This window comes from Salmo salar, chromosome ssa19 (genome assembly GCF_905237065.1).
Source record: "Salmo salar chromosome ssa19, Ssal_v3.1, whole genome shotgun sequence".
NCBI lineage: Eukaryota > Metazoa > Chordata > Actinopteri > Salmoniformes > Salmonidae > Salmo > Salmo salar.
In genome coordinates, this window is record NC_059460.1 from 87596326 (window position 1) to 87617577 (window position 21252).

The window sequence follows — 21252 nt, forward strand, 5'->3', positions numbered from 1 at the left end:
TACTACACCTGTTGTATTCAGCATTTCACTGTAAGGTCTACTACACCTGTTGTATTCAGCATTTCACTGTGAGGTCTACTACACCTGTTGTATTCAGCATTTCACTGTAAGGTCTACTACACCTGTTTTATTCAGCATTTCACTGTAAGGTCTACTACACCTGTTGTATTCAGCATTTCACTGTGAGGTCTACTACACCTGTTTTATTCAGCATTTCACTGTGAGGTCTACTACACCTGTTTTATTCAGCATTTCACTGTAAGGTCTACTACACCTGTTGTATTCAGCATTTCACTGTGAGGTCTACTACACCTGTTGTATTCAGCATTTCACTGTGAGGTCTACTACACCTGTTGTATTCAGCATTTCACTGTGAGGTCTACCTACACCTGTTGTATTCTGCATTTCACTGTAAGGTCTACTACACCTGTTGTATTCAGCATTTCACTGTGAGGTCTACCTACACCTGTTGTATTCTGCATTTCACTGTGAGGTCTACTACACCTGTTGTTATTCAGCATTTCACTGTGAGGTCTACTACACCTGTTATATTCAGCATTTCACTGTGAGGTCTACTACACCTGTTGTATTCAGCATTTCACTGTAAGGTCTACTACACCTGTTGTATTCAGCATTTCACTGTGAGGTCTACTACACCTGTTGTATTCAGCATTTCACTGTGAGGTCTACTACACCTGTTTTATTCAGCATTTCACTGTAAGGTCTACTACACCTGTTGTATTCAGCATTTCACTGTGAGGTCTACACACCTGTTTTATTCAGCATTTCACTGTAAGGTCTACTACACCTGTTTTATTCAGCATTTCACTGTGAGGTCTACACCTGTTTTATTCAGCATTTCACTGTAAGGTCTACTACACCTGTTGTATTCAGCATTTCACTGTGAGGTCAATACACCTGTTGTATTCAGCATTTCACTGTAAGGTCTACTACACCTGTTGTATTCAGCATTTCACTGTGAGGTCTACAACCTGTTTTATTCAGCATTTCACTGTGAGGTCTACTACACCTGTTTTATTCAGCATTTCACTGTGAGGTCTACTACACCTGTTGTATTCAGCATTTCACTGTAAGGTCTACTACACCTGTTGTATTCAGCATTTCACTGTGAGGTCTACACCTGTTTTATTCAGCATTTCACTGTAAGGTCTACCCCTGTTTTATTCAGCACACGTGACAAATAAACTTTGATTTGATTTGAAGACCAACTCATTGTAAAGCACTATGACCATGAACCGACTAAGGACACCTGGGACTTGATTCCTCCCTGGCATTATTGTGAAGACACACAACACAATTGAGTCTTCAGTTCCAAATTACACCAGTAGAGGTCATTCGTTACATAAATGATAGCAAAAGTATGATTTTTGGTGATTTATTTATTTATTATTATTATTAGCTTTACTACGAATTGACATGACATTTATTTGTAGTGCTTCCATTTCACTTTCCACTCAAGGATTGGTCCAGCAGAGTCAAGGTAGCTACTGGCTTCAGGTAAAGTCAGAGACGGTGGGTAATGAAGGGTCCTTGCTATTCTGGGTCCTTGGGATGTCCCCATGCAATTGAAGCTGACATTTAAAATTGTTAAAGTAAAGATTAAGATTATGGTAAAATAAAAGTTATGGTTAGGGATTAGAGTAAGGACGTCCCAAGGATCCCGGATAGGACTGTCCCTTGAGTAAGGACAGTCCTTTGTCTCCATGGCATAACTGTGATTCATTTAGCCTTGTGTCTTGTTCCAGTGCAAGGAAACACAAAGACACACAGCAGTAGAAATATGTATTGGAAAACAAATCAGAATTTCCCCTGCGTCAGGAATTCCATGTAGAGGTGTAGGCTAACCCAGGCTGCAATACGATCACCAGTCCGACCGGTGTGGCGGTGCGGAGGGTGTGGGCTGGTTGGGCTGAAGGGCAGGGCGCATACTTCGTACTCGTTATGCTGTAGGCTACCAGCTACTTTGCGCACTGTCTGTCTGGATCTAATCGGCAGCCTAAAGTGCCCAACGCTTTCTATCGCCGCTTTGCTATTCGCATTTATCCATAGAGACCCTTGGATTTGTACGTGCGCGTCATTTCTGACCTGTGGAGTGATTTTACGCGCCGGCAATTTGGGACTGATCTTATCGAATCCGAATGGAATCAAACGGCAAAGCGGGAAAACATGGTAGGTTGAGCTGCAGATATATGGACTATTGTGTGATATCTGTTCATATTTAGAGAACCTTCTTTTTTATGCTATGTTACCCGAACCACTGTAACATCCGGTTGATTCCATTCCTTAAAGGGCGTTGTGACCAGTTATGCTTGAGTGGAATGTGATTTGTTTGTCTGAGATTGTTGTCCTGCGTCCTATACAGGGCTGACTGACTGGGATTGTTGTCCTGCGTCCTATACAGGGCTGACTGACTGAGATTGTTGTCCTGCGTTCTATACAGGGCTGACTGACTGAGATTGTTGTCCTGCGTCCTATACAGGGCTGACTGACTGAGATTGTTGTCCTGCGTTCTATACAGGGCTGACTGACTGAGATTGTTGTCCTGCGTTCTATACAGGGCTGACTGACTGAGATTGTTGTCCTACGTCCTGTATAGGGCTGACTGACTGAGATTGTTGTCCTGCGTTCTATACAGGGCTGACTGACTGAGATTGTTGTCCTATCTTGTATAGGGCAGATGTTAAACCAAGGACAAAGTCATGGTCGTTATTGACCTAGGAAGAATACGTAGAATAAATGCTTTACCTTTGGAATTAACAATGTGGTTTATTGATGAGCAACAACATGTTTGTGTGCAGCCAGATCAGATGTTATTATGTGTGGAGGCAGGCAGAGAGAGGCAGCCAATCAGGGAGCAGGTAGAGAGAGGCAGCCAACCAGGGAGCGAAAGAGAGAGGCGGCCAACCAGGGAGCAGGTAGAGAGAGGCAGCCAACCAGGGAGCAGGTAGAGAGAGGCAGCCAACCAGGGAGCAGGTAGAGAGAGGCAGCCAACCAGGGAGCAGGTAGAGAGAGGTAGCCAACCAGGGAGCAGGTAGAGAGAGGCAGCCAACCAGGGAGCAGGTAGAGAGAGGCAGCCAACCAGGGAGCAGGTAGAGAGAGGCAGCCAACCAGGGAGCACGTAGAGAGAGGCAGCCAACCAGGGAGCAGGTAGAGAGAGGTAGCCAACCAGGGAGAAGGTAGAGAGAGGTAGCCAACCAGGGAGCAGGTAGAGAGAGGTAGCCAACCAGGGAGCAGGTAGAGAGAGGCAGCCAACCAGGGAGCAGGTAGAGAGAGGCAGCCAACCAGGGAGCAGGTAGAAAGAGGTAGCCAACCAGGGAGCAGGTAGAAAGAGGTAGCCAACCAGGGAGAAGGTAGAGAGAGGCAGCCAACCAGGGAGTAGGTAGAGAGAGGTGGCCAACCAGGGAGCAGGTAGAAAGAGGTAGCCAACCAGGGAGCAGGTAGAGAGAGGCAGCCAACCAGGGAGCAGGTAGAGAGAGGCAGCCCCTTTACTCAGTACTTTGTTGAAGCACCTTTGGCAGCGATTACAGCCTCAAGTCTTCTTGGGTTTGACGCTACAAGCTTGGCACACCTGTATTTGGGGAGTTTCTCTCATTCTTCTCTGCAGATCCCCTCCAGCTCTGTCAGGTTGGATGGATCAGTCATGTGGACGACATAAACATACAGTACATAGAATAAACAAACAAACAGTAGGGGTTTATTTACATTTGAGTCATTTAGCAGACTCTGATCCAGAAACACTTACAATAGTGAGTCAATTAGCAGACTACAGTGGTGAGTCATGTAGCAGATCCACTTACAGTGGTGAGTCATTTAGCAGATGTTCTTATTCAGATCCACTACAGTAGTGAGTCATTTAGCAGACTCTGATCCAGATACACTTACAATAGTGAGTCAATTAGCAGACTACAGTGGTGAGTCATGTAGCAGATCCACTTACAGTGGTGAGTCATTTAGCAGATGTTCTTATTCAGATCCACTACAGTAGTGAGTCATTTAGCAGACTCTGATCCAGAAACACTTACAATAGTGAGTCAATTAGCAGACTACAGTGGTGAGTCATGTAGCAGATCCACTTACAGTGGTGAGTCATTTAGCAGATGTTCTTATTCAGATCCACTACAGTAGTGAGTCATTTAGCAGACTCTGATCCGATATTCGTTAGTCATTTAGCAGACACACTTATCCAGAGTCACTACAGTAGTGAGTGCACACATTCTCTTACCAGTCCCCTGTGGGAATTGAACCCATAACCATGATGTTGCAAGCACCATGCTCTACCAACTGAGCCACACATGAAGTCCCATTGAGACCATGTGCCTTTATTTACACAGGAAGTCCCATTGAGACCATGTGTCTTTATTTACACAGGAAGTCCCATTGAGACCATGTGTCTTTATTTACACAGGAAGTCCCATTGAGACCATGTGTCTTTATTTACACAGGAAGTCCCATTGAGACCATGTGTCTTTATTTACACAGGAAGTCCCATTGAGACCATGTGTCTTTATTTACACAGGAAGTCCCATTGAGACCATGTGTCTTTATTTACACAGGAAGTCCCATTGAGACCATGTGTCTTTTGCATGGGAGCCCTGCTTATCTAAATCTTTAATAAAGGTCGAATGTCCTCTCAGTCCCAGTTACAATATGCCTATAGGGTGTCTTTATACTGTAACTGTTGTAAACAATGTTGAGACGACTGTGGTGTGGCTGTTGAGCTCCCAGAATGCAATATGTGATTGTTATGGAGCTGTTTAATCATCAAGGGAGCACTTTGCAAACTCTGTCTGGCACAAAGCACTAGGACGTAAAACACCGTTTCACAGTAACATCTACATCTGGTTTGGCGTTTGGGTTAGAATGTGGTATGCTTTACTTTCCCTCCAACACTAGTCAGGAAAACACGTCTCTGCAGTGCTGCTGCTGCTCAGCCTGTGGTTCATATAGAAACAGCCAACAGATCAACTCTGAGAACAACACTGGTTTACATCTAAGGGTTCTTCATGTTGCTGTTACTGACAGGTTTTTCTATATTTTCTGAATTTCTCTTTTTTATTTTTTGTGTTCATGTTGAGCTGTGTTCAGGTTGGGCTGTGTTCAGGTTGGGCTGTGTTCAGGTTGGGCTGTGTTCAGGTTGGGCTGTGTTCAGGTTGGGCTGTGTTCAGGTTGGGCTGTGTTCACGTTGGGCTGTGTTCAGGTTGGGCTGTGTTCAGGTTGGGCTGTGTTCATGTTGAGCTGTGTTCAGGTTGGGCTGTGTTCAGGTTGGGCTGTGTTCAGGTTGGGCTGTGTTCACGTTGGGCTGTGTTCACGTTGGGCTGTGTTCAGGTTGGGCTGTGTTCTGGTTGGGCTGTGTTCACGTTGGGCTGTGTTCAGGTTGGGCTGTGTTCAGGTTGGGCTGTGTTCAGGTTGGGCTGTGTTCACGTTGGGCTGTGTTCAGGTTGGGCTGTGTTCAGGTTGGGCTGTGTTCAGGTTGGGCTGTGTTCACGTTGGGCTGTGTTCAGGTTGGGCTGTATTCATGTTAGGATATGTTCATGTTGAGCTGTGTTCAGGTTGGGCTGTGTTCACGTTGGGCTGTGTTCAGGTTGGGCTGTGTTCAGGTTGGGCTGTATTCATGTTAAGATGTGTTCATGATGGGCTGTGTTCAGGTTGGGCTGTGTTCAGGTTGGGCTGTATTCATGTTTGGATATGTTCAGGTTAAGATGTGTTCATGATGGGCTGTGTTCAGGTTGGGCTGTGTTCAGGTTGGGCTGTATTCATGTTTGGATATGTTCAGGTTAAGATGTGTTCATGATGGGCTGTGTTCATGATGGGCTGTGTTCAGGTTGGGCTGTATTCATGTTTGGATATGTTCAGGTTAAGATGTGTTCATGATGGGCTGTGTTCAGGTTGGGCTGTGTTCAGGTTGGGCTGTATTCATGTTTGGATATGTTCAGGTTAAGATGTGTTCATGATGGGCTGTGTTCAGGTTGGGCTGTGTTCAGGTTGGGCTGTGTTCAGGTTGGGCTGTGTTCAGGTTGGGCTGTGTTCAGGTTGGGCTGTGTTCAGGTTGGGCTGTGTGTAAAGGGTGCCTTGTTTACATTATTTACAATAAAGCGGCAATCAGCAATTGAAACAATAACAAAGCGTGTAAAAAGCTGAGGGACGGGGCTGGAGAAATGTAATCACTCTCAAATTCATAGACAAAGCTATGGATGCAAGGATTGACCATCCATGATATTAACATGATCTTTTTAAACATGTTTTGAGGCTGAACAGTGTTTGTTTACATGTACTTTGTTTTACAAACATTGGAGTAAAACAAGCTTATATTTTGGGTTTTCATGGAGTGTGACAGTTGAACTAAGCTCATGAGGCATTTATAAGTTATATTTTTCAGGAATCAATTGGTACATGTTTTTTATTTATAGGCCTAGAATGGATGTAAAATTGTAGATTGCCCCTTTAAACAAGGGCTGTTCAGCTCCAGACTAGCCCAACCGTTACTACTGCAGATGGAAATACTGTTTTAATTAAAAATACTGGAATGTTTCATTACACCCAAACATGACTGACTGGCTGACTGACTGGCTGGCTGACTGGCTGACTGACTGACCGACTGACTGACCGACTGACTGGCTAACTGACCGACTGGCTGACTGACTGACTGACTGACTGGCTGACTGGCTGACTGACTGGCTGACTGGCTGACTGACCGACTGGCTGACTGACCGACTGGCTGACTGACCGACTGGCTGACTGACTGACTGGCTGACTGGCTGACTGGCTGACTGACTGACTGACTGACTGACTGGCTGACTGGCTGACTGGCTGACTGGCTGACTGACTGACTGGCTGACTGGCTGACTGACTGACCGACTGACTGACCGACTGGCTGACCGACTGGCTGGCTGGCTGGCTGACTGACTGACTGACTGGCTGACTGACTGACTGGCTGACTGGCTGACTGGCTGACTGACTGACTGGCTGACTGGCTGACTGACTGACTGGCTGACCGACTAAACGACTGGCTGACTGGCTGACTGACCGATTGACTGACTGACTGACTGACTGACTGACTGACTGGCTGACTGACCGACTAAGCGACTGACCGATTGGCTGACTGACTGACTGACCGACTGGCTGGCTGACTGACCGATTGGCTGACTGACTGGCCGACTGACCGATTGACTGACCGACTGGCTGGCTGACTGACTGATTGGCTGACTGACTGGCCGACCGACCGATTGGCTGACTGACTGGCTGACCGATTGACTGACTGACCGATTGGCTGACTGACCGATTGGCTGACTGACCGATTGGCTGACTGACCGATTGGCTGACTGACTGACTGGCTGACCGATTGGCTGACTGACCGATTGACTGACTGGCTGACCGATTGGCTGACTGACTGACTGGCTGACCGATTGGCTGACTGACTGGATGACTGACCGATTGACTGACTGGCTGGCTGATTGACTGGCCGACCGACCGACCGTCTGGCTGACTGACTGACTGACTGTTATTAGTTGGTGTTCATATTGGTTAGAGGTTTGTATAGTGGATGGATAAAGAGTCCGTTTTTAAAGGGCATGTCTCTCTGAGTTTCCATGTCTCACTGGAAATGGAGTAGTCAGCTTAAAGACAGGAACAGAAACTATCCACTGCTAAAAGTAAAGGAAAAACAATTGGAAATCTGTCCCATATACACTGATCAGGTCATCTTTACAATGGTAGTGGTTAGGATTGTGTTTACAATGGTAGTGGTTAGGATTGTGTTTACAATGGTAGTGGTTAGGATTGTGTTTATAATGGTAGTGGTTAGGATTGTGTTTACAATGGTAGTGGTTAGGATTGTGTTTACAATGGTAGTGGTTAGGATTGTGTTTACAATGGTAGTGGTTAGGATTGTGTTTACAATGGTAGTGGTTAGGATTGTGTTTATAATGGTAGTGGTTAGGATTGTGTTTACAATGGTAGTGGTTAGGATTGTGTTTACAATGGTAGTGGTTAGGATTGTGTTTACAATGGTAGTGGTTAGGATTGTGTTTACAATGGTAGTGGTTAGGATTGTGTTTACAATGGTAGTGGTTAGGATTGTGTTTACAATGGTAGTGGTTAGGATTGTGTTTATAATGGTAGTGGTTAGGATTGTGTTTACAATGGTAGTGGTTAGGATTGTGTTTACAATGGTAGTGGTTAGGATTGTGTTTACAATGGTAGTGGTTAGGATTGTGTTTACAATGGTAGTGGTTAGGATTGTGTTTATAATGGTAGTGGTTAGGATTGTGTTTACAATGGTAGTGGTTAGGATTGTGTTTATAATGGTAGTGGTTAGGATTGTGTTTACAATGGTAGTGGTTAGGATTGTGTTTACAATGGTAGTGGTTAGGATTGTGTTTACAATGGTAGTGGTTAGGATTGTGTTTATAATGGTAGTGGTTAGGATTGTGTTTACAATGGTAGTGGTTAGGATTGTGTTTACAATGGTAGTGGTTAGGATTGTGTTTATAATGGTAGTGGTTAGGATTGTGTTTACAATGGTAGTGGTTAGGATTGTGTTTACAATGGTAGTGGTTAGGATTGTGTTTACAATGGTAGTGGTTAGGATTGTGTTTACAATGGTAGTGGTTAGGATTGTGTTTACAATGGTAGTGGTTAGGATTGTGTTTACAATGGTAGTGGTTAGGATTGTGTTTACAATGGTAGTGGTTAGGATTGTGTTTACAATGGTAGTGGTTAGGATTGTGTTTATAATGGTAGTGGTTAGGATTGTGTTTACAATGGTAGTGGTTAGGATTGTGTTTACAATGGTAGTGGTTAGGATTGTGTTTACAATGGTAGTGGTTAGGATTGTGTTTATAATGGTAGTGGTTAGGATTGTGTTTATAATGGTAGTGGTTAGGATTGTGTTTATAATGGTAGTGGTTAGGGCGTGCTCGGCCATTCTTTTCCTGTAGTCCACGATCATCTCTTTTGTCTTGATCACATTGAGGGAGAGTTTGTTGTTCTGGCACCACACTGCCAGGTCTCTGACCTCCTCCCTTTAGGCTGTCTCATGACCTACCCTCCATAGCAGGTATCCTACAGCCTATAATGACCTACCCTCCATAGCAGGTAGTCTACAGCCTATAATGACCTACCCTCCATAGCAGGTATCCTACAGCCAATAATGACCTACCCTCCATAGCAGGTAGCCTACAGCCTATAATGACCTACCCTCCATAGCAGGTAGTCTACAGCCTATAATGACCTACTCTCCATACACAAATAATTACATTTTAACTTGACAATATCATATTTGCACTGATTGTTTGGAGGGGAAAATTCTCAAAAGGGTGTTACTGATTTTGTACCTTACTGTGACGAACGTCGTAGTGAGGAAACCAAGGTGCAGCGTGGTGAGTGCTCATGTTCAAAATGTATTTTAACTCAGAACACTAAATCAAAATAACAAACAACGGAAAATGAACGTCACGTTCTGCAGGCTTTACTGAGCTGTACAAAAACAAGATCCCACACTGAAGGAGGGAAGAAGGGCTGCCTAAGTATGATTCCCAATCAGAGACAACGATAGACAGCTGCCTCTGATTGGAAACCATACTAGGCCAATCAAAGAAAAACATAGAAATATAACACAGACTGCCCACCCCACACCCTGACCTAACAAAATAGAGAAATTAACCGTCTCTCTCAGGTCAGGGCGTGACAGTACCCCCCCAAAGGTGCGGACTCCCGGCCGCAAACCCGAACCTATAGGGGAGGGTCCGGATGGGCATCTACCCATGGTGGCGGCTCCGGTTCGGGGCGTAGCCCCCGCTCCGCACACTGATCCCTCCGCTTTTGTGCCACCGGACCGTGGATTGTCGGAGGAGGAACCGGACCGTAGATCATCGCCGGAGGCTCTGTGCTGCAGGCCGCCGCCGGAGGCTCTGGGCTGAAGGCTGCCACCGGAGGTTCCGGGCTGAAGGCCGCCGCTGAAGACTCCGGGCTGCAGACCACCGCTGAAGACTCCGGGCTGCGGACCGCCGCTGAAGACTCCGGACTGCGGACCGTGCTGAAGACTCCGGACTGCGGGCCATCTCAGGAGTTTCCGGACTGCGGGCCGTCTCAGGAGGTTCCGGACTACGGGCCGTCTCAGGAGGTTCCGGACTGCGGGCCGTCTCAGGAGGTTCCGGACTGCGGGCCGTCTCAGGAGGTTCCGGACTGCGGGCCGTCTCAGGAGGTTCCGGACTGCGGGCCGTCTCAGGAGGTTCCGGACTGCGGGCCGTCTCAGGAGGTTCCGGACTGCGGGCCGTCTCAGGAGGTTCCGGACTGCGGGCCGTCTCAGGAGGTTCCGGACTGCGGGCCGTCTCAGGAGGTTCCGGACTGCGGGCCATCTCAGGAGGTTCCGGACTGTAGAACGTCGCCGGAAGTTCTGGACTGGGAACTGTCGACGGAAGCTCTGGACTGGGAACTGTCGACGGAAGCTCTGGACTGGGAACTGTCGCCAGAGGCCTAATGCGTGGATCTGGCATAGGTGGCGCCAGACTAGTAACACACACCTCAGGGCGAGTGTGGGGAGCAGGAACAGGACCCCCCGACTGGGCAGGCGCACTGGAGGCCTGATGCGTAGGGCTGGCACAGGTGGCGCCAGACTGGTAACACCCACCTCAGGGCAAGTGCGAGGAGCAGGCACAGGGCGTACCAGGCTGGATAGACTCACTGGAGGCCGGGTACGTGGGGCAGGCACAGGATATACTGGGCCGTGGAGGCGCACCGGAGGTCTCGAGCATATAGCTGGCACAACCCGTGCTGGCTGGATGCTTACTTTCGCCCGGCAAACGCGGGGAGCTGGCACAGGACGCACTGGGCTGTGAATACGCACTGGTGACACAGTGCGCAGCGCCGGCGCATGATATCCTGGACCGAGAAGGCGAACTGGAGACCAGGAACGCTGAGCTGGCACCACTCTTCCTGGCTGAAAGCTCAACCCAGCACGGCAAATGCGGGGCGCCGGCACAGATCGCACCGGACTGTGAATGCGCACTGGCGACACAGTGCGCATCACCGCATAACACGGTGCTTGCTTCTTCACTCGCTCCCCACGGTAAGCACGGGGAGTTGGCTCAGGTCTCCAACCTGACTCTGCCAATCTCCCCGTGTGCCCCCCCCAAACATTTTTTGGGGTCTGCCTCTCGCACTTGCCTCGTGGTTGGTATAGTGCCTCGTAGTATCGCCGCTCCGCTCTTGCTGCCTCGATTTCCTCTTTAGGACGGCGATACTCCCCAGCCTGCCTCCAGGGTCCTTTCCCATCCAATATCTCCTCCCAAGTCCATTTGTCCTGCTGATCACACTGCTTGGTCCTTCGGTGGTGGGAGATTCTGTCACGGTTGTCGAAGGAAGGAGAAGCGGACCAAAGTGTGTGTCGTTCCACATTTTATTTACACTGTGAAACTAGGCAATACATATAAATAACTGAATAACAAAAACAACAAACCGTGACGCAGAGGTGAAACATACACTGACTCAAAGATAATCTCCCACAAACCCAGGTGGGACAAACACCAACTTAAATATGATCCCCAATTAGAGACAACGAGGACCAGCTGCCTCTAATTGGAGATCATCCCAAACACAGCCCAACATAGAAATACAAAACTAGAACAACCCAAAATAGAAATTCAAAACTAGAACATAACAACATAGAAAAACTAAACTAGAAAACACCCCTGTCACACCCTGACCTACTCTACCATAGAAAATAACAAATGACTATGGTCATGATGTGACAAAGTGTGGCAAATGGGAGTGCTTCGGTCGCAATTTCAACCCCTGAGTGGTAGCAAGTAGTGAGTAGCAAGTCGTTCACTAACTAACGGCTCTTTTTGAATGGCTCTTTTTGGTGAACGTTGGGAACCAAATAGCATTGATGAAAGAGACAATAATTTGGCTTACTGATTTACATACGGGTACTAGTGTGTTTTACTCTTTAAACAATGATTGTCTGCAAATAAGTTACAAAATCATTCTCTGAAGATGGTGAATCCTCACTGCAGAAACAATAAATAGTGGGGAGAGCAAGTCATTCTAGTCCATGTGATCTAATACTTGTGATCTTATAATTTGTCCAGATAAAAATGTATTTGAACAAGCATATCACGATCTGACATAATGGTAGCCTACTTTTTGGTTCTTGGTTGATTTTCAAGCATTTTGAATGAAGAGCCGTTTGGGAGCCAAATGATGCAGCTCTTTTATGTGACGGTTAATGTCTGCCTGACCTCTAACCTCTGTGTGACCCCACTAGGTTTAGAGGGCGATGTGGACCTCCAGTTCCTGCTGGAGGGGGGAAAGCTGCTGAAAGTAAAGTCTTCCTCTTGGAAAAAGAACCGAATGTACAAGCTGCATGATGACTACACGACCATATGGCATGAGTCATACAGGATATTCAAGAGAAAAGAGACCTGTGAGTACTGCACTGTTACTGTACCATTCATCTACATCTACAACTGATATAAAGGTAGCCCATTGATAGGCCTCAAACAAATGTACCTCCATTCTGTTATGAAACAACAAATCCCTGGATACCACTACTGGTCAGGCTGGGGGTTACATCCCTGGATACCACTACTGGTCAGGCTGGGGGTTACATCCCTGGATACCACTACTGGTCAGGCTGGGGGTTACATCCCTGGATACCACTACTGGTCAGACTGGGGGTTACATCCCTGGATACCACTACTGGTCAGACTGGGGGTTACATCCCTGGATACCACTACTGGTCAGACTGGGGGTTACATCCCTGGATACCACTACTGGTCAGACTGGGGGTTACATCCCTGGATACCACTACTGGTCAGGCTGGGGGTTACATCCCTGGATACCACTACTGGTCAGACTGGGGGTTACATCCCTGGATACCACTACTGGTCAGACTGGGGTTACATCCCCTGGATACCACTACTGGTCAGACTGGGGGTTACATCCCTGGATACCACTACTGGTCAGACTGGGGGTTACATCCCTGGATACCACTACTGGTCAGACTGGGGTTACATCCCTGGATACCACTACTGGTCAGACTGGGGGTTACATCCCTGGATACCACTACTGGTCAGACTGGGGGTTACATCCCTGGATACCACTACTGGTCAGGCTGGGGGTTACATCCCTGGATACCACTACTGGTCAGACTGGGGGTTACATCCCTGGATACCACTACTGGTCAGGCTGGGGGTTACATCCCTAGATACCACTACTGGTCAGGCCGGGGGTTACATCCCTGGATACCACTACTGGTCAGGCTGGGGGTTACATCCCTGGATACCACTACTGGTCAGACTGGGGGTTACATCCCTGGATACCACTACTGGTCAGACTGGGGGTTACATCCCTGGATACCACTACTGGTCAGACTGGGGGTTACATCCCTGGATACCACTACTGGTCAGACTGGGGTTACATCCCTGGATACCACTACTGGTCAGACTGGGGGTTACATCCCTGGATACCACTACTGGTCAGACTGGGGTTACATCCCTGGATACCACTACTGGTCAGACTGGGGGTTACATCCCTGGATACCACTACTGGTCAGGCTGGGGGTTACATCCCTGGATACCACTACTGGTCAGGCTGGGGGTTACATCCCTGGATACCACTACTGGTCAGGCTGGGGGTTACATCCCTGGATACCACTACTGGTCAGGCTGGGGGTTACATCCCTAGATACCACTACTGGTCAGGCCGGGGGTTACATCCCTGGATACCACTACTGGTCAGACTGGGGGTTACATCCCTGGATACCACTACTGGTCAGACTGGGGGTTACATCCCTGGATACCACTACTGGTCAGACTGGGGGTTACATCCCTGGATACCACTACTGGTCAGACTGGGGGTTACATCCCTGGATACCACTACTGGTCAGACTGGGGGTTACATCCCTGGATACCACTACTGGTCAGACTGGGGTTACATCCCTGGATACCACTACTGGTCAGACTGGGGGTTACATCCCTGGATACCACTACTGGTCAGGCTGGGGGTTACATCCCTGGATACCACTACTGGTCAGACTGGGGTTACATCCCTGGATACCACTACTGGTCAGACTGGGGGTTACATCCCTGGATACCACTACTGGTCAGACTGGGGTTACATCCCTGGATACCACTACTGGTCAGACTGGGGGTTACATCCCTGGATACCACTACTGGTCAGACTGGGGGTTACATCCCTGGATACCACTACTGGTCAGGCTGGGGGTTACATCCCTGGATACCACTACTGGTCAGGCTGGGGGTTACATCCCTGGATACCACTACTGGTCAGGCTGGGGGTTACATCCCTGGATACCACTACTGGTCAGGCTGGGGGTTACATCCCTGGATACCACTACTGGTCAGGCTGGGGGTTACATCCCTGGATACCACTACTGGTCAGGCTGGGGGTTACATCCCTAGATACCACTACTGATCAGGCTGGGGGTAACATCCCTGGATACCACTACTGGTCAGGCTGGGGGTTACATCCCTGGATACCACTACTGGTCAGGCTGGGGGTTACATCCCTGGATACCACTACTGGTCAGGCTGGGGGTTACATCCCTGGATACCACTACTGGTCAGACTGGGGGTTACATCCCTGGATACCACTACTGGTCAGACTGGGGTTACATCCCTGGATACCACTACTGGTCAGGCTGGGGTTACATCCCTGGATACCACTACTGGTCAGGCTGGGGGTTACATCCCTGGATACCACTACTGGTCAGGCTGGGGTTACATCCCTGGATACCACTACTGGTCAGGCTGGGGGTTACATCCCTGGATACCACTACTGGTCAGGCTGGGGGTTACATCCCTAGATACCACTACTGATCAGGCTGGGGGTAACATCCCTGGATACCACTACTGGTCAGGCTGGGGGTTACATCCCTGGATACCACTACTGGTCAGGCTGGGGGTTACATCCCTGGATACCACTACTGGTCAGGCTGGGGGTTACATCCCTGGATACCACTACTGGTCAGGCTGGGGGTTACATCCCTAGATACCACTACTGGTCAGACTGGGGGTTACATCCCTGGATACCACTACTGGTCAGGCTGGGGGTTACATCCCTGGATACCACTACTGGTCAGACTGGGGGTTACATCCCTGGATACCACTACTGGTCAGGCTGGGGGTTACATCCCTGGATACCACTACTGGTCAGGCTGGGGGTTACATCCCTGGATACCACTACTGGTCAGACTGGGGGTTACATCCCTGGATACCACTACTGGTCAGGCTGGGGGTTACATCCCTGGATACCACTACTGGTCAGGCTGGGGGTTACATCCCTGGATACCACTACTGGTCAGGCTGGGGGTTACATCCCTGGATACCACTACTGGTCAGGCTGGGGGTAACATCCCTGGATACCACTACTGGTCAGGCTGGGGGTTACATCCCTGGATACCACTACTGGTCAGACTGGGGGTTACATCCCTGGATACCACTACTGGTCAGACTGGGGGTTACATCCCTGGATACCACTACTGGTCAGGCTGGGGGTTACATCCCTAGATACCACTACTGGTCAGACTGGGGGTTACATCCCTGGATACCACTACTGGTCAGACTGGGGGTTACATCCCTGGATACCACTACTGGTCAGACTGGGGGTTACATCCCTGGATACCACTACTGGTCAGGCTGGGGGTTACATCCCTGGATACCACTACTGGTCAGGCTGGGGGTAACATCCCTGGATACCACTAGTTGTAAAAACACTGCCACTTAGCGTCATTCAAACATACTTTTTATTATGATTTATTTAGACTTTATCTTTGACCATCATTCTATCTCCCGCACAGCAACTCTACTCTCATTTGTCTCCAATTCCACATCCCAACCCTTCCCTCAGCCCATCCCACCTATCTCTGCTGGCCACCCACTTCAGGTTTCAACCCATCCCAACCCTCAGCTTCCCTCAGCCCATCCCATCTATCTCTGCTGGCCACCCACTTCAGGTTTCAACCCATCCCAACCCTCAGCTTCCCTCAGCCCATCCCATCTATCTCTGCTGGCCACCCACTTCAGGTTTCTACGCAACACATATCTTTCAACTGTGCTGTGATGTTTAAAGTACATTTTCAATCTATCTAATCGAATATAACCCACAGATTGCGAGTTGAAGAGTATTAGTATATTAGTAATTGACTGACCCGGTCTCTCCAGATCTCCTAACAGTACTATTTCTAGGGTCAATTTTAGATCAATGCTATTCATTTTCCAGAAACAGGCTACCTGAAGGCAATACCAAAATAAATGGTCTATTGATTCTGTATCCTCACAACAAAATCTGCAAAGCTTCGATGATTTTATGCCCCAAACATTCAACATTTTGTTTGTATACATTTTGTTGGTATAATGGTATACTTTTCTATTTATGCTATTTTTATTCCTCTGCCAGTTTTGATCCTTTATATTGGGCAGACAGACCAGTTCCCTACCTCCTCCCGCTGCCAGACACCTCTGTCACGACAGACCAGTTCCCTCCTCCTCCTCTGCCAGTTTTGATCCTTTATATTGGGCAGACAGACCAGTTCCCTACCTCCTCCCGCTGCCAGACACCTCTGTCACGACAGACCAGTTCCCTACCTCCTCCTCTGTCACGACAGACCAGTTCCCTACCTCCTCCTCTGTCACGACAGACCAGTTCCCTACCTCCTCCCGCTGCCAGACACCTCTGTCACGACAGACCAGTTCCCTACCTCCTCCTCTGTCACGACAGACCAGTTCCCTACCTCCTCCCGCTGCCAGACACCTCTGTCACGACAGACCAGTTCCCTACCTCCTCCTCTGTCACGACAGACCAGTTCCCTACCTCCTCCTCTGCCACGATTGGACCAAGGCGCAGCGTGAATATCGTTCCACATATTTTATTATAATGCGAAACTATGCAAGACATACAATAAACAAAACAACAAACCGTGGCGACAAAGGTGCAACATGCACTAACTCAAAATAATCTCCCAGAAACACAGGTGGGAAAAACAACTACTTAAATATGATCCCCAATTAGAGACAACGATGACCTCTAATTGGGGATCATCCAAAAACCCCAACATAGAAAAACAGAAACTAGAACCACACATAGAAAAATAAAACTAGAATAAACCCCCCCAGTCACGCTCTGACCTACTCTACCATAGAAAATAAGAGCTCTCTATGGTCAGGACGTGACAACCTCCTCCATTTTTGGGGCAATGCTGTAATCAATTGGTTGTACTCTTGGATTGAGCAGACCTCCATGAAGGACATAACTCTACCATTCCAATTTACAATATCATTTAAGAACAAAATACCCTTTTCAAACATCTTTCCCATAAATACAGGTATTTTATTAACCAGCACATTTGAGTTCAGCCATAATATTTGTTGTAATATTTGTTCTATCTTTTCAGGGGGATGAAATTGAAATTGTAGCCAGCTCTGCAGTGCTTGTTTGAAAAAGAGAGATACTTGGAAAAAAGTATAATTTTCAATTAATTGAAAATGAGACATGGCAATCTGCACAAAGGCAAAAAGGCCATTTTTAAACAATGGATGAGCTTTTCTTAGTAATCTACATGAGAACCATTTAGGGTTCAAATACAACTTTTGAATGAGTGAAGCTTTTAGAGAGAGGTTTAGTGCTTTTATATTTATTAATCTCAACCCACCCAATTCATATTCATTATATAGATGGGCATGTTTTATTTTATCTGGTTTAGCGTCCCAGACAAAGCAAAATATTTTTTGCTCATATGATTTGAAAAACAAATCATCAGGAGTTGGCAGCGCCATAAGTAAGTGAATAAACTGAGATATGACTAAGGAGTTAATCAGAGCAATTTTTCCATATAAATAGACAGGTATTTACCTCTCCATGGTTGCAGGATCTTGTTTATTTTTACAAGTTTTGTATTGAAATTCATTGTGGAGAGCTTATTTATATATTTTGTATTATGAATACCGAGTATGTCTACTTCACCATAAGCCCATTTTATAGGTAAGCTGCAGGGTAATGTAAAAGTTGTATTTTAAGGATCCAATACGTAATATTGTACACTTATCATAATTAGGTTTTAGTCCAGAGTACAGAAACGTTATCTAGATCTTCAATGAGACATTTCAGGGATGTAGCTCGTGGACTTAATATAAAACTTGAGTCATCGGCATACATGGACACCTTTGTATTTAAGCCTTGGATTTATAATCCTCTAATGTTGTTATTGGATCTGATTTTAATAGCTAGCATTTCGATGGCCAAAACGAATAGATATGGTGACAGCGGACACCCTTGTTTAACTCCTCTTGACGATTCAAAACTCTCTGAGAAGTAGCCTTTATTTACTATTCTACACCTTGCTATACATTATTTTTACCCATTTTATAAGAGAATTACCGAAATTGAAAAAATACAGGCATTTATAAATAAAATCCAGTCTTACTTTATCAAATGCCTTTTCAAAATCCACTATAAATACCATTCCTGGCTTCTTATATGTTTCATGATTTTCTATTATTTCTAGTAGTTGTTGTATATTATCTCCAATGTATCGTCCATGTAAAAATCTGTCTGATCAGGATGAACAATACCTGGTAAAACCCTTTCAAATCTGAGTGCTATGAGTGCTAGTATTTTTGCATCACAACATTGAAGTGTAAGGGGCCTCCAGTTTTTTAGATAGGCTGAGTCTTTATATTTGCCATCTGGGTCTTGTTTAAATAATAGAGAAATCAGACCTTCCTGCTGAGTACCTGACAGACCACCATTTCTATAGGGGTAGTTAAAACAAGCTAACAATGGAGATTTTTGTATATCAAAAAAGGCTTGATATACCTCGAACGCTATGCCATCAAGCCCTGGGGTTTTTCCAGACTGGAAGGATTTAATAGCCTCAAGAAGTTCTTCTTCTGTAATTTGACCTTCACACTGATCTTTCTGTACATTTGTTAATTTTCCATTATTTATATTATTTGGGAAGAATTCCTTACCGTAATCTTCATTCAGTGAGAAAGGATGATACAGAAAAGAGAACATCTGCCTAAAATAATTAGCTTCCTCTTTTAAAATATAATTCAGAGAATCATATATGACTCCGTCTTCAGTAACGAGTTTCTGCAAATGCTTTTTGTTAGCGTTCCTGTATTGGAGATTCAGGAAGAATTTTGTGCATTTTTTTTTGTATCATATTCCATCCAGTTGGCTTTATTTTTGTAATAGATTACATTAGATCGTTCTGGAATAAGCTCCTCAAGTTCTTTTTGTTTTTCCTCTAACTTATTTTGTATCTCTGTAGTATCGTTTTTATTGCCATCTACCTGTACTATTAGTTCATGGATTTCCCTTGTTAGTCTTGTCTCTTTAGCCAGAAACTGCTTTTTTATTATTGATGAATATTGAATTGAATGAACCCTGAAGGTATATTTAAAGGTATCCCAAACAATAGGGGGATTTGCTGAACCTATATTAGACTGGAAAAATTCTGTTATAATTTTTTTTTTTTGTCTTAGTTAAAAATAAGTTGTCCTCCAGTAAACCTTGATTAAATTTCCAATATCCCCGTCCACTTGGAAAATCTATAAGAGTTATGTGAATGCCAATTAGATGATGATCCGATCGCATTCTGTCTCCTATTAAAACTTTTTGAACCTTTGATGCAAGAGAGAAAGAGACAAGAAAGTAGTCAAGACGACCAGCTTGATTAAGTCTCCTCCATGTATATCTCACTAGGTCGGGGTATTTTAGTCTCCAAATATCCACTATTTCTAATGTGTTCATAATATTTGTGATTTCCTTAAGGGCACGGTGATGATAGTTTGTAGAGTGATTACCTTTACGGTCCATTGAGGTACTTAACACTGTGTTATAGTCTCCTACCATAATGATTAGATCATTTGTTGCCTGTAAGTTCAATAAATTGGTATAAATATTTTCGAAGAAGTGTGGATCATCCTGATTTGGACCATATAGATTAATGAGCCAAATATCTTTTTCGTCCAATTTCATATTCAAAAGGATCCACCTTCCTTGTGAATCATTCTTGACAATTTGCACATTCAGATCGAAATTTTTGTTAATTAATATCATCACACCTTTCGAGTTCCGTTGTCCATGACAGAAAATGATTTCACCACCCCGTTCCTTTTCCCACGCAACTTCATCTCAGGATGTAGAGTGAGTTTCCTGTAAACAGTATGTGTTATATTCCTTTTCTTTTAGCCATGTAAAGACTGATCCTCTTTTTTTATAATCTGCTAAACCATTACAATTATAACTAGCTATACTTATTTCACCCCTTACCATAACTAGATACTATTCTCAGTCTAAATTGACCATAATTAGTGCTTGTTATTGCCATCAGAGGTATTATGAAGGTCAAAACTAGAGCTTTCAAATGTCTGATATTTAAAATTCAAGAAATAGGTTCTAGCAATATTTGTTATATTCCCTTGCCTGTTTGCCTGTGAGCCAATGCCACAGATGTTAGAAAATTGAGACAAGATATTATGTGTAACAAATCTGAGTAGGTTGATGTGTATGATATTAGATGTGATTTAATGAGAGTGTGTACGATGTCTGTATAAGAGTAAGACTATAATGTGTGATGTCCAAATAAATAATAACTCTGCCATTTTTCATGGTTGAGTGTAACATGTAATGCGTATAGCCTTAATATTCATGATGATAATTGTAATCCATATCGTATCACCGTCATAGTTGCATCATAATTACCTTTAACATAATTGAAAAACACATCCCAGCATTTCCATAGCAATTGACCCTGACCTGTTCACCGGACGTGCTTGTTGCACCCTCGACAACTACTATGATTATTATTATTTGACCATGCTGGTCATTTATGAACATTTTAACATCTTGGCCATGTGCTGTTATAATATCCACCCGGCACAGCCAGAAGAGGTCTGGCCACCCCTCATAGCCTGGTTCCTCTCTAGGTTTCTTCCTAGGTTTTTGGCCTTTCTAGGGAGTTTTTCCTAGGGAGTTTTTCCTAGCCACCGTGCTTCTTTCACATGCATTGCTTGCCGTTTGGGGTTTTAGGCTGGGTTTCTGTACAGCACTTTGAGATATCAGCTGATGTACGAAGGGCTTTATAAATACATTTGATTTGATTTGATGATCATGAAAGAGACCTTGCATTACTCTAGAGACGGCTTCACTACAGTACAAATGCATTCCGTACAATATGTTATTATTCCCCAATGCCCCTATTCT

The 21252-nt window shown here is 45.7% G+C and overlaps 1 protein-coding gene across 1 annotated transcript in view; it reads left to right on the forward strand.

Annotated features, from left to right (window-relative positions):
• Positions 1-1889: 1889 nt before the first annotated feature.
• LOC106579767 (1-phosphatidylinositol 4,5-bisphosphate phosphodiesterase delta-1) overlaps positions 1890-21252 on the forward strand; it is a 128602-nt gene continuing 109239 nt past the window's right edge. Inside the window, exons 1-2 of the mRNA XM_045702867.1 lie at positions 1890-2190; positions 12287-12445. Of these exons, the coding sequence (XP_045558823.1) occupies positions 2160-2190; positions 12287-12445 (190 nt within the window). The 5' untranslated portion in view covers positions 1890-2159. The remainder of the gene's footprint in view (positions 2191-12286; positions 12446-21252) is intronic.